The 12924-nt window shown below is 53.7% G+C and overlaps 1 protein-coding gene and 1 long non-coding RNA gene across 9 annotated transcripts in view; one reads left to right on the forward strand and one right to left on the reverse strand.

Moving 5' to 3' along the window:
• The window catches only part of RBPMS2 (RNA binding protein, mRNA processing factor 2), a 37114-nt gene extending 27434 nt beyond the window's left edge, over positions 1–9680 (reverse strand). For 3 of the 8 annotated variants that reach the window (XM_086710934.1, XM_086710930.1, XM_086710929.1), the window contains exon 1: positions 9269–9678. In XM_086710934.1, coding sequence (XP_086567060.1) covers positions 9269–9355 — 87 coding nt within the window. In that variant the 5' untranslated portion in view covers positions 9356–9678. Of the gene's footprint in view, positions 1–9268 lie in introns of all 8 variants that reach the window. The other 5 variants (XM_086710933.1, XM_086710935.1, XM_086710936.1 and 2 more) reach the window with 3 other exon arrangements.
• On the forward strand, positions 9227–11343 carry LOC147580273 (uncharacterized). Its single transcript, XR_015252712.1, has 2 exons — positions 9227–9346; positions 11239–11343. It is a non-coding gene; the product is annotated as an uncharacterized LOC147580273 (long non-coding RNA).
• Positions 11344–12924: the final 1581 nt, after the last annotated feature.

Raw genomic sequence — 12924 nt, forward strand, 5'->3', positions numbered from 1 at the left:
CAACTTTTTGACACAAGACTCCCTTCACACTGAGCATTAAACATACAACTTCACAGTTAAGGGCGGCAGCAGGGTATTGTGACTGAGAGGACAGGTCCATAAGCACCAGATTTTGTTATGAGACAGAAAGGGTAAACACTGCTTTCAAAAACAGTGGAATGCTAATAGCTATTAAACCCTCTTATCCTTTAACTCTGAAGGACAAGCACAGCCTTCTTCAAAACCCCAGACTTAATCATTGCCAAGACCACACCCTGGACTTCAGGGACCACCCAGCCAGAGGACAGACTTTTCTCCACAAAGGATGCTGAGCTAGGAAAACAGTAGGGCCACCCCCCCCCCACCTTTCCCCACCCCCAAATAAACACTATAGGCCCACTAGGAACACTCTGCCCTAGAAGACAGGCCTTCCAGGCAAATCCCTGCCTCACGGGGCTGGGACACAGGAAGGACATGATTGGGAAAACTCGACTCTGGGCAATAGATACATCCTACCAAAGAGATAAAAATGACACTTGAAAATGGATTCTTTGCAGCAATCCTTTAGTATCTCTGAAAGTTGGAATTCAATCTGGAAAGAAAAAACTATTTCAATTGTCCATTCCATCAAATAGTTCAAGTGATGGGCTCACTTTGAATCCCCCCACCTACTCGATACTTATTGTGAGCTCTGGTGTCATCTGGATGGAAAACACCACTTAGGGAAGGGAGTGGGGGGAGAAGGGAAATCCAAAAAGGGAAAAACAAGCCTCTCATAAGCCACTCCCACATCCTTCCCTGACTCCCAGCCCTCTGAAGCAACTGAAATGCAGAATATTTGAGCTGGAAGAAACCTTATTTTTAGATAAGGTAAACCAACACCCAGGGGTCCAGTGAGTTGCTCGTGGTCACTGAGCATGTCAGAAGCAGCCCCAGGGTCCCCAGGTGCTAGTGAGTCAATGTTCCTTTGCAGACCTTAACCTTACACACCAACTTACTCAGACTCCAGTCAGGTCAGCCTTGGGCTCCTTGAAAATAAGTGGCCTTGGGGCACCTGGGTGGCTCAGTCATGATCTCACGGTTTGAGTTCAAGCCCCGAGTCGGGCTCTGTGCTGACAGCTCGGAGCCTGGAGACTGCTTCAGATTCTGTGTCTCCCTCTCTCTCTGCCCCTCCCCCACACATGCTCTGTCTCTCAGAAATAAATAAACATTAAAGAAACATTTTTTTTAATATATAAAAGAAAATTAGTGGCCTTTAGGCTCTGACCTAAGGGGCCAGAAACAGCCCCTTGCAGAAGGTTGATTCAGGGCGGGGGGTTTAGGGTATGCTACTGGATGATGCCATGGTTAGTTGTCAACAGCATTAAGTACAGGGAGGTGAAAGGCAAGACAGACAGCCAATTCCCAGCAGCTAAGTGGGAGCAGCCTTGTGTCCCACTGACTTGGAGGCAGGGGCTGGAACAGGGCCACACACATGCCTCAGACAGGGCAGTTGGGCGCATGTGGCCCCAGGAAGCCCCAAGTCCAAACGGAAGCCCAGGCCACCCCATCCTGACCAAGGGAGTTTTTGAGATGCAGCCTGCATTACATACAGTTTATGGCTCTCCTGATACAAAGATGCTAAAGGTCCTTTCTAAGCTTGCACCAACCACCATCACACCCAGCTTTGCTCTGTCTTCTCCAAGGGGAAGAAACCCCATTGAGAATCAAGAAACTCGACTCTTGCTCAGCAAGAACCTGTTGATCAGACATGGAAACAAAACAACCATCAGGAAACCCGGGTAGAAGTCCTAGCCTGACCACCAGCAGGCAGGTGGCTTTGTGGCCTTCCTTTGCTGCCTGCCTCAACTGTAGAGGAAGGGTGCACTAGCCTCAGGGCCCTTCACATTCCACCTTGTAAGATACCGAGGAAGTAGGAAAAGGTGACTGAACCGCAGTATAAGACTTGGGCATTGTCCTCCTCCATCTGCTCGGAGCTGAAGCGCTTCCCTTCTGCCCACAAGAAGGCAAAGTGGTGAAAAAGGGAATAGAGAACAAAAGGGTGACAGAGCAGAAAGTCAGCAGCCAGGTCCTGGGCCAAGGTGGGCTTGGAGGTTTGGGAGGGGTCTCTGCGGGGCAATGTTGGGGTTGCCAAAAAGAAACCTCAGAGCAGTCTCCTACATATACCCCCCTGCCCAGAGATCTCAGAGGCCAGGGTTTTTTTCTTGTGTGCATGTGTATAGAGGGCAGGGTGGGGGATGGGTTCTGCCCAGGTCTCAGGCTTAAGCTTGGCACCAGCAGGTCGCTCTTACCCCTCCCGGGGAAAGAAGTCCCTCTGAGTGGGGCCACTTGACGAGAGGTGGATGGAATGTGGTGACATGGCCCGCAGACGCAGGACTTATAAGGGCTGAACAAGGACACAGGGAAAAAGAGCAAACAGATACAGCAAGACATTGGATGTGAATCGAGACACACGTTCCCAGAACCCCAGTGCTTCCCATGCTCCTTCCAAGGAGCTTTGGGCTGCTCAGCTCCCAGACTAGGACACTTCCCAGCTTCTAGCCTCCCTCCACATAGGACACCTCCAATGCCATTAGTCTGACCTGGTGTGAAGTCCCAGGCTTAGGATCTGTTCCACAGCGTTTTGCCTGCCCCTGCTAATTCCAGCCCCAAATCAAAGGGTGTGGCTCTCAGGACCCATTCTGGGCAGCACTTTGTGGTTTCCAGGTCTTTCATACCTACCATCTGGCACGTGAGCCTGGCAATCCTTTGATGTAACAGGCAAAGAAGTACTGGCCCATTTTACAGATGAAGAGCCAGCTCAGGGATTAGGTGTCTGGCCAGCCAGTGGCAGAGCCAGCAGTAAAATCCAGGTTGTCTGGGAACCTGAGGCACTTCCCCTATAGCCTGCAGTGTGTACTAGAGTCCAGACTGTGTGTGTATTAAGAATCAAGGGAACCAAGTTGGGACGGTAAGAAGTTCTCTAAAGGGTGGGACAGGGCTGGGTATGTACAGAGTGTTAAATAAAATGGTTTCAGACCTAATGCTCCAAGCTACTTCTAGCCTCAGGAACAAAAGGCATAAACATCTTGGGAACACACCTGGTCAAAAGTCTGTTGTGAGTACCGGCCTACACCTCATTTACAGGGAACCAGATCTAACTGTGTGAACTGCACCGTGCAGACTCAGTGGCATGGCTGGGTGACTGCTTTCCATTTGGTTCCAGACAGTGCCAGGGGCCATGGTTTTCAGAGGCCACTCAAGTGGCAGGCTCACAGGGCCCCCAGCATGGAGGCCTGCTGGGCTAGGCTTCCTTCCCTTCTATGCCATCCACCTCCCTATCCCTCCTGGGGCTGTGGGGTCAGCCAGCGCAGATCTATCGCTTGTCCCAGTGCCTGGTAAGGTCTGCAGTTGTCCTCACTGAAACACACCAACCCATGCATCAAAGAGTTGGCCTGGGGGAATCTTACACCCCTTCCCCAGCTCTGAAATCAACACCTCCAACCCTTAAACCACCTTATGGTATTCCACTGTGAACATAGCACTGAGCCTACCACACCTGTATACTACCCGAAGGAAGCAGATGAAGCCTGAGAAGGGATGTTTCCTAACATAATGCTACACTGTTCAGGAATGGAAGCTGCTTCAAGGGCCTGTATTCTGGTTTGGAGCTCCTCAGTCACAAACATCCCAAGCTGTGCCTGGATATGGCCACAACCATACATCAAGAATGAGAACCAGTCTGGGCAGAAGTTCTTCACACAGCTTTCATTTCAACAAACATTCTCAAAAAAGGGCCTTAGATCCTGTTCCAGTAACCTCTCCTGACCACCTCCCACTCCACCAATAAAAGCCCAAACCCACTTGGGGAAGAGGTTGGCTAACCACAAAAGGGAACTAGGTACTCCAGACACTCATCCCATGGCCTGGTCCAGGTCAGGTTCTGTCCTTTCTCCCTGAGAGTCCCAGGCCTGTTCACAATTAAACAGGCAGCCTTGATGACTTCTGACAGCCAAGAGCCTCTGCTCAGTCAGCCATAAATGACTAAAGGCCATGGCAGATAGACCTACACAGACCCTCCCACTACACACAGCCCTTGCTATACCCCAGAGGCCCCCAGCACAGATGGATCCACCAGTGGACTCTTCATGAAGGGAGGACCCCACCTGTCAGCCTTGGCACATCTCAGAGGTGACCATATTTTTTCCATCCAAGGATAGGATGGAGAAGCAGCGGAAAGAGGGAAGCCATGTTGTCCCTGGGCAGGGAGTAGATGGGGTTCTGGCATACAGAGCTTTGTGGACTATCTATATAGTTCTGGCCTCACAGCAGCATGGTTTCTGAAGTCTAGTGATGGGCTCTGCCCCACTGCCTCGTGGCTTTGCCAGGAGTGTGAGGACCCCTCTAAGGCAGCCATGGTCAGGGAACGGCAGAGAAACTAATACGGTAGCAGATGTCAGTGCTACCCAAAACCAATGGCCCAGCAGAGGCTGGGGGCCATTGGGTGGTACCAGAACCTAGCACTCTAGCTCAGCTCTGGGTAACCAGAGGTTGGAGGCCATGGAGCAGGAATCCAGCCCCCAGGCCAGGTGGGATGGACACCTATATCTCTCAGGACTGTCTGGAGCCCCAATGGGATAAATGGGTTAGAGGCCAGGAGAGCAAAAAGCGAGGCACCCACACTTCATGTCTTGACTCCACTCTGAGTACTCACCAGACCCTCTCTGGAGATGAGAACAAGAAGAAATCATTATGTCCAAATGTTCAATGGATTTAGAAACTGGTTCCTACTGGGATAAGCTAGCCAGGCTGCCCATGAGCAGGGAAGGAGGAGAGGAGGAGACCCAACGGAATGACCCACCCCCACAAAAATGACAGGCAGCTGCTTTAGAGTGGGTACCGTTTCCTATTTAAGATGTCCAAAGCATCAGGGTACCAGGGCAAGGGGGTGGGGTGGGGGAAGGAATGAAAGCAGTAAGCCCCTGCACAGGCAACAAGGGGTTGTATCGCCTGTAGGGAATTGAACAATAATAAAATTGACTTGATCTCGTTTTATTATCACCCTGCACTGGCAATTCTAAATCCTGTCGGTGATAAAGATGCTCCTTCTACAAGGGCTGCCAGCTCCCATCACCCAGTCTTCAGATACCTATCCCAGCCCAAAGGGAACTAATCTGGAACAGCAGGACCCAGAGCTCAGGCCTCAAAAACTTTAGTTGCAGCATCTTTTTTCCCCCTATCCCCCAAACTCACCAAAACCCTAATATAAAACAAAACAGCAGATATAGTGTGTGTGTGGTTCAGAGCAAACTCTGGGTTCAAATCCCAACTTACCTACTAACTACATAAAAGTTATTTAACCTGTCTCAGATTCCTCATTTATAAAACAGTAATGACAATAATTCACAGTGCTGTTATTGTGCAAGTTCAAGGAGGTAAAAGGGTGAATTACTTCAGGTAATACCTGACTCAAACACTGTGTATGGGCTTACTACTACTAATCGGACAGCGTCTCTATTAGGTTATTTGAATAGAGAAGACACATGCACAACAACCCCCAGGGAGGAAGGCAGCCCAGCCTATAGCATCTGCCTGGATCTACCTGCTGGGACCCTGTGTCCAGGTAAATGCCCAGAAGTATAGACTCCTCCCTACCTTCATACCAAAAAAGAGCTTGCAGATACAGCATCAAGACGCCCCAGATTTTGTCAAATGTTTTTAATGGCAGAGAAAAGAGGAAGTGGCTGAGTCATATGCTGGGTCCCAGAATTCCTTCACCTTCATCTAGAGTGCAGAGACCTCTAGAGGACACACGGTGGACCCAGGGGTGTCCTGCCTGCAAGGAGCCACAATGGCCTAGATCCACTGGATGTTGTGGACAAGCAAAGATGGGAGTGGGAGGGCAGTAAGGGGCCAAGACCCTCCAGTCAAACTGTAGCCCCTTTGGCTGCCATTAATGCCTGCCTCTCTACAGTTTACCATTAGGCTGGCAAAAAAACTTCAACTCTTAGAAACTTGAACTCCACCCACCCAAGATTCCAAATACTACTTTCCTTAGCAGCCCCCCACAATGAATAATTACTGTAACTTAGTATTACCTTGTACTATGAAATTAAAGTCTCCATTTTCAAAACAGACCGGTTTCAAACCACATGTACCCCTCCCCAGAAACATTGTAACTCTCTACCCATCCCTAAAGAATCACTAAGACAAGCTTGGGTCTGGGATTCTACAGCCTCACAGGCAAGCCTGTCCTGGGCTGTCTGACCTCACCTTCTGGAGTTCTAGCACCAGCTATGACCCGCCTGGGTTAAGGTAGAGGCTCTAGACTGAAAGGGACACTCAGCTCTTCCCCTGAAGACCCTCTCCTTAATTCCTCACTGCCCTCCTTAGCTTTCAAAGGGTAGGAGAGCTTCTAACACCTCTCCTTTCCAAGTGACAGAAAATGCCAATTTTCCCAACCATGCATGATCTCAGGCACTTCACAATGTGGCCCCCACTACTGCTGAAAGCTAGCAAACTCCTGGAAGTCATGTGGCTCCACGATCCACCTCTCACTTTTACACATGCTATTCTCTCTTCCTGGGATGCCTTCTGACCGGCACAAGTCTAAGAACCTCCTACTGAGCTACATCTCAGGGAGGGCTCACTTCTACCTTCTCAGTGGTACCACTGCATCACTTGGTGATATCCCCTCATTTCACCACATCCCATTCCCTCCTGGCAAGTCCTTCTCACCTTCCAGTCTGTGATCTTTCACCTGGAATCCTGACCCCTGGTCCAGAAAAGGAACCTAATGCCTGTGATAGCAAAGCCCCAGTGGGTAGGGTGGCCAAGCAGGAGGAGTCAAGCCCATGCAAAGGAGCTTAAAATGAGGAGCCCCACTGATACCCCTTCTGGAACCACGAAAACATACCCCTTTCTCCAGAAACCTAACACCTTTAGAAATGAGTAGGGGGAGTAGGACTCTTTGGTTCTCTAGGCTTGCTTTACCTAACCTCCAACAGCCAGGCTGGGTTAGTCATGAAAGTAAACTACCACTGCTAACAGATTCCCCAGATGGTGGCTCCTGGGGGATGCAGAAATGACTGCCTAGGGGACATCGAAGCTAAAGGAAGGAATCCAGTTCCAGCTCAAACCAGCAATTCAAGATGGAACCTCAGTAGGAGAGATCTTGGCCCAGAGGGCTAATGAGGGGAGGGGGCTCATCCTTGCAATTACCTGGCCAGAGCAGACACTGGGCTCCAGGAGATTCCCAGAGCCTTTAGTTTTAGACTTCTATTAAACACAGGGCTGTGCCCCTCCATCAGCACACGGCAGCACTAGTGCTATAACCCACCTCTACCCGCAAGGAGAAGTTAACAGGGATTCCACTTCTTGAAGATCCTGCCCTCTCTCTCAGAACAGGCACTTAGAAAAAAAGTGACCAATACTTCAAATGCTTTAAGACTTTAGCTTGGCCACATGGTTCACCCTTCCCACTTCAAAGGGGTAAGTCTGAGGGTCAGCACAACCTCTTGGGTAAACTCCCTGTTGAAGTCAACCCTCTAGCATTAGCGGTATTCTGGGTCCTTGCCCAGCTTCACAGGAGATGGCTTCCCTCTCCCAGTTTCAACCCCCAGGAGGCCAAGCAGCGATCTGCCCCCCCCCCCCGCCCCCGCAACACCAGCAACCCTGTCCCCCTCCCCCCAACTCTCAGGCAAGATTCTGAACAACCAGGTGGCGTCAGGATGGGGTTAAGGTTCTCATCAGTGCCACGGGCCTGTCAGCATGTCAAGGTCCAAGGAGGACAGGGCCTTCAGGAGGCAAAACCACCCCACCGCTCTGGAGCCCACACAAAACTAGCGGACAAATGTCAGGCCCTCCCTTTCCACCCTTCAGAGTCAAGAGTTATATATTCCCCCACCCTCCCTCCCTCCCTAAAAAGTGAGATCTAGACCTAGATTCTCAAGATGCCATGCCATTGGTGGACTAGGGTTGGCAGCAGGCCTCTGAATTACTAAGAGTGGGAGCTGGTGGTGTGACCCTCCCACCATCCCTCCCACAGTGAGGAGCCCAGCCCAGCAGTGGGCCACTGCCGCCATTCTGCACCAAACCCAGAGCACGGTCAGCCGGCACCACTGCCACTACATTGGAGGGAGGTGAGGGAGGTCAGCGACACCAGCCTCCACCAGGGGATCTGCGGTTTCTCCCCCAGACCAAGGGGAAGGGAGCTCAGGGTGGATAACTGGCCCTTGGTTTCCTGGGCAAGAGCTTGCCAGGGCGCGGCAGGAAGGGTCTCCTAGCCTTGGAGTGACACAGCAGAGGCCAGAGGCCCCTGGAGAGAGATGCAAAGCCTGTCGTCCCCTTTCCGCATCAGTTTTTGTCTCTGTCGGCCCAGCTCCTGGTCTCCATTCGCCACCCTCAGCCTTAAGGCTTCTATTCACCACCTCATCATCACCCCTGCCACACACCCTCCCCGATTTCGCCATCCCATTAACCACACAGCTGCTGCTGATTCCACGAAGCCAAGCCGCCTCACACTCACTCCCTCCTCATACTTAGTACATGTCTGGTGGACAAGATAATGTCGCCTTTCCTTGCAGAATCCCACCCAGGCCAGCTCTGGGGTCCTGGATTGCCTGCTGGGGCAGAACCGGGGTGGAGGGGGGTGGCAGGGGAGAGGGAGAACCGGGAACGAAGTATCTTTAGGCATCTCTTTCTCAACTCTAATTAACTGCCCCGCTGACCTCTTTGCCAAAGCCCAGGTTCTGGGGCTGCAAGCAAAGCCCGTCCACCTCCCGTGACTACAGCTCAGTTACAGCGAACCAAGGTGCCGGGCAGCCGTCCCGGGCCTCCAAGGTCACCGGGAGGGGTCAGGGTGGAAAGTGCAAGAGGGTGAGGGTGCCGCCCGCCCGTGGTGCTAATCCCGCTCAGTTCCTTCCAGCAAAGGCGGGAGTCCCAGCAGTACCGGAGGAGCTCCTCGGGTAGCGGCCCGGGCCAAGAGTGGAGAACGAGGGACGCGCGGGCAGCAGGCGTGGGGCAGACGCCGAGCCGCTCGCCCACCACGGGACGCACGGACGGCGGCCGGCGCGCGGCCCGCCCCGAGCCCGGGAGGGCGGGGAGACAATGCCCGCCCGGCGGGGCAGTCCAGGCCGCGCGCCCCCGCCCGCCGGACACGGGCTGCTCCTCCCCGACCGAAGGGCAGCGGCGGGAAAGAGCCCCGAGCGATTGCCAGACCGGCCCCGCGCGGCGCGGGAGGCCCCGCGCGCCCTCTCCCCCGCCCACCTCCGCGTGCACTTCACCCCAAGTCCCGGGGCCGCAGACCCACCTCTTCCTCCAGAGTGCCGCCGGAGCCCGCGCCCGTGCCGGTGCCCGTGCTGGTGCTGTGCTCGCCGTCCGGCTTCAGGTTGCTCATGGTGCGGGGGGTGGGGTGGGGGTGGCGAGGGGAAGGGAACGCTGAGGGCGAGCACGGCGCCCGGCCCCGGCGAGGAGGTGGGAAGGGGCGCGGTGAGCGGTGCGCTCCGGGAGTGCGGGGCGGAGTGGCGGTGGGGGGCGCACGGGGCGGTGAGAGGGGCAGCCGCCGCGTCAGGCTGGGGTCACATCAAGTTTGGCGGGTGCGGGATGTGGGGAGGGGGTGCGGCGGGGGAGGCACTGGGAACCGGAGCCGAGCCCGAGCGGCCGCCGCCTCCGCCTTTTCACTGCGACCGGTGAGTGCGCCCGCGGCGGCGGCGGCGGCGGCGGCGGGGGGCGGGCGCCGGGGGAGGGGGCGGGCGCCGGGCGGTGGCGGGGGGCGGGGGCCGGAACCGGCCTCAGCTGGGGCCCGGCCAGCCCCCTCCCCCGCCCTCCTCGCGGTCTCCGGGGGAACGCGCAGCCAATCCCCGCCGCCCACTGCGGGCTCGCCCCGGCCGGGGCCGCGGCGCGCCAGCCTCCGGCGGGGCTTTTCCCCTCTCTGCCGCGGCTTCTCTCCCTCGGTCTCCTTTCCCCTTTCCCTTCTGCACGACAAGTTTTTAAACTTTGATGAACTCGCCCAGTGAACTTTCTTAAAGGGTCCGCTCGCACCGTGCAGTCCCAGCCCGCGGGAGGTGGAGCTGCGTGCGAGGCACCCGCGCCCCCGTGTCCCTAGCCCGCCGCCACCCGGCGGCCCCACGAGAGCGGCGCTCGCGCCCGAAGCGGGTCTCCTGGGTCGTCAGCTTCAGGAAGGAGACCCCCCCCCCCCACCTTGGACCATGATTTGGGGTTATGGGGTGTTCGGCGCTCTCATTTCACTCCCATATCCAGCCTCCCAGTCCCAGTCCACATTCCTGCCTTCCCGGAACGCAGAGCTGTTGGGGGCCGGTTTCTAAAGACTATAGCCGTCGGGGGCCCGACACCTGGGCTTTGGCCCTGACTGGCTGCTGTTTTGCTGCGTGACCTTGAGGAAATCACTTCCCCTCTCTGGCGTCAGGCTTCCAGCCCAGAGGGTGGGACTTAGATCAAACTGCCTTCCCGCTCCCAGTCACTGAATAGAACTCTGGGCGGGGAGATGAGTCTTTGGAACCCAAATAGTTATTAGCCCAGGGAGGGGGTACCTCGAAGGGTCTAGAAGATTCCATTCGCCTTCCTGCCCCCAACCCCCAACCCCGCCTTTGGGTCCTCGCCTCCCTCAGCTTAAATACCGCCTCCCCACACACACCTTTTCTCCTCCTATTCAGAGCCCCAGGGCGGGGGTAGGGGGGTGGGGAAGAGCAACCTAAGGGCATGGCGGGGTGGTGGTGACACCCCTCTGCGGGTCTGGAGCACGCGGTCTCCCAGCTGGTTTGCCTCCGACTTGAAAACCCACGCAGACTGGGCCAGACCCTGCCGTCACCTTGTAAAAACCCTTGTTCCCCTCCGGTCGCACTGCCCTCCGTGTCGGCCCCGCCCGGGAACTCTAACCCCCCCGACCTGGGGGATCCTGTCCAGAGGCTGTTTGGACCTGGGAAGACACTGCGGGGTGTTAGGGGACTCCTGTGTGACCCTGGCCGAGACCAGGCGTCTGTGGGTGTGATTCTGACTTTCCTTGCAAACCAGGTAATGGCACCTGTGTTTTGAGATTGGAAGTGATGTGCAGTGTGGGTGGAGTGAGAGAAGCTGTGTTTGCAGTCGTCAACTGGTTAGGACCCCGACCGTGAACAAGTGACTCAACCCTTCTGAGCCTCAGTGTGCCGACCTCTAAATAGGGCTGGCTCTACCATACGGGAGTGTGAAAGTATACAATGTTCCTGTGACGTGTCCCCCCCCCCCAAATTATAATTTCCTTCCTAATCTGCCATTTCACAGATGGAAGCCTGAATGGAAGCCTAAATGGAAACCTAAATGGAAGCCTAAAAAATAGGAGATATCTTTCCCAGTGATACATTCCTTTAATAAATTGTTGAACACGTACTGTGTGCCAGGGAACCATTGTGTGCTTGTGTCAAGACCAGGAGCACCATGGTTTCCCACCACCCCCATTGCCAACACATGATTCAGGCCCTGTTATGAAGAGAACAGCCTCCTATAGGAATCAGGTACTCATATTAGTGGTAAGTGTGTCACTTTACCCAGAGTTTTCTAGATACTCCCAACTTCTGGCACCTCCAGATGGAGCCAACCTGGTGAACCCATGGATCTCCTGACCGTCTTTCAGAGGCCTCAGTCCATTTTGGCTGTATACCCACTCTTAACCCTTCTTCCCTAGAATAGATCTTCCCATCAGGCATGTCTCCAACTTTGGCCCAGCAATATTCTTCCTCTTCTTCCCCACCCCTTACCAATCCAAATCCTTCCTTCCCTCAAAATCTTTCTTCAGCCCCACTTTTTCCAGGTGGAGGAGCCTGGCCAGTTTTCTAAACTCAGGTATCCTTAGAAGTTAGTTTGAGGAGCGCCTGGGTGGTTCAGTTGCTTGAGCATCCGACTCTTGATTTCCACTCAGGTCATGATCCCAGGGTCATGGGATCGAGTCCCCCCACCCCACCCCCACCATGGAGCCTGCTTAAGATTCTCTCTCTCTCCCCTGCCTTTGCCCCTCTGCCCCCTCCTTGGTTCTTTGTGTGCACACACACACACACACTTTCTCTCTCACTCTCAAATAAAAAAATAAAAGAAAGTTTGAATTTTTCAAAGAGGAAGGGATTCTCATCTTGTCCTCAGGTCTTCATTTTATAGATGAGGAAGCTGAGGCCCAGAGAAATAACAAATGGGCACTAGGCTGGCTCAGTTAGTGGAGCATGTGACTCTTGATCTCAGGGTCCTGAGTTTGAGCCCCATGTTGGGTGTGGAGATTACTTAAAACTAAACAAAACAAGGGGCGCCTGGGTGGCGCAGTCGGTTAAGCGTCCGACTTCAGCCAGGTCACGATCTCGCGGTCCATGAGTTCGAGCCCCGCGTCAGGCTCTGGGCTGATGGCTCAGAACCTGGAGCCTGTTTCCGATTCTGTGTCTCCCTCTCTCTCTGCCCCTCCCCCGTTCATGCTCTGTCTCTCTCTGTCCCAAAAATAAATAAACGTTGAAAAAAAAAAAAAAAAAAAACTAAACAAAACCAAACGGGGTCCACAATTGACCCCCATCACTGTATTTTTCCATTATATGAGACTGATGATTATTTAAATAATCTTTATTACTTTCATGATGATAAGAACAATACATGCTTATCGTTGGATAGTTAGAAGCTACATAATAGTTTAGAAAACAATTTGAAATCTGGAGAACAAGATTATTATTTCCCTCTAGTCTCTTTGTGCATATTTTAAAAATCAAAATTGCCAAATAGTCTGAATACTCCTTTCCCCCCCCCCCTTCAATTTGTCATGAATGTTTCTTTTTAAGTTCTTTAGTCATAATTTTTTTTTTTCAAGTTAGGCACCACACCCAACGTGGGGCTCAAACTCACAACCCTGACATTAAGAGTCGCATGCTCTACCAACTAAGCCAGCCAGGCACCAGTCTTTAGTCATAATTTCTAATAATTGCTTAACTGCTATTAGGT

Source organism: Puma concolor, chromosome B3 (genome assembly GCF_028749965.1).
Source record: "Puma concolor isolate L17-30 chromosome B3, mPumCon1.1.hap2, whole genome shotgun sequence".
NCBI classification, from domain to species: domain Eukaryota; kingdom Metazoa; phylum Chordata; class Mammalia; order Carnivora; family Felidae; genus Puma; species Puma concolor.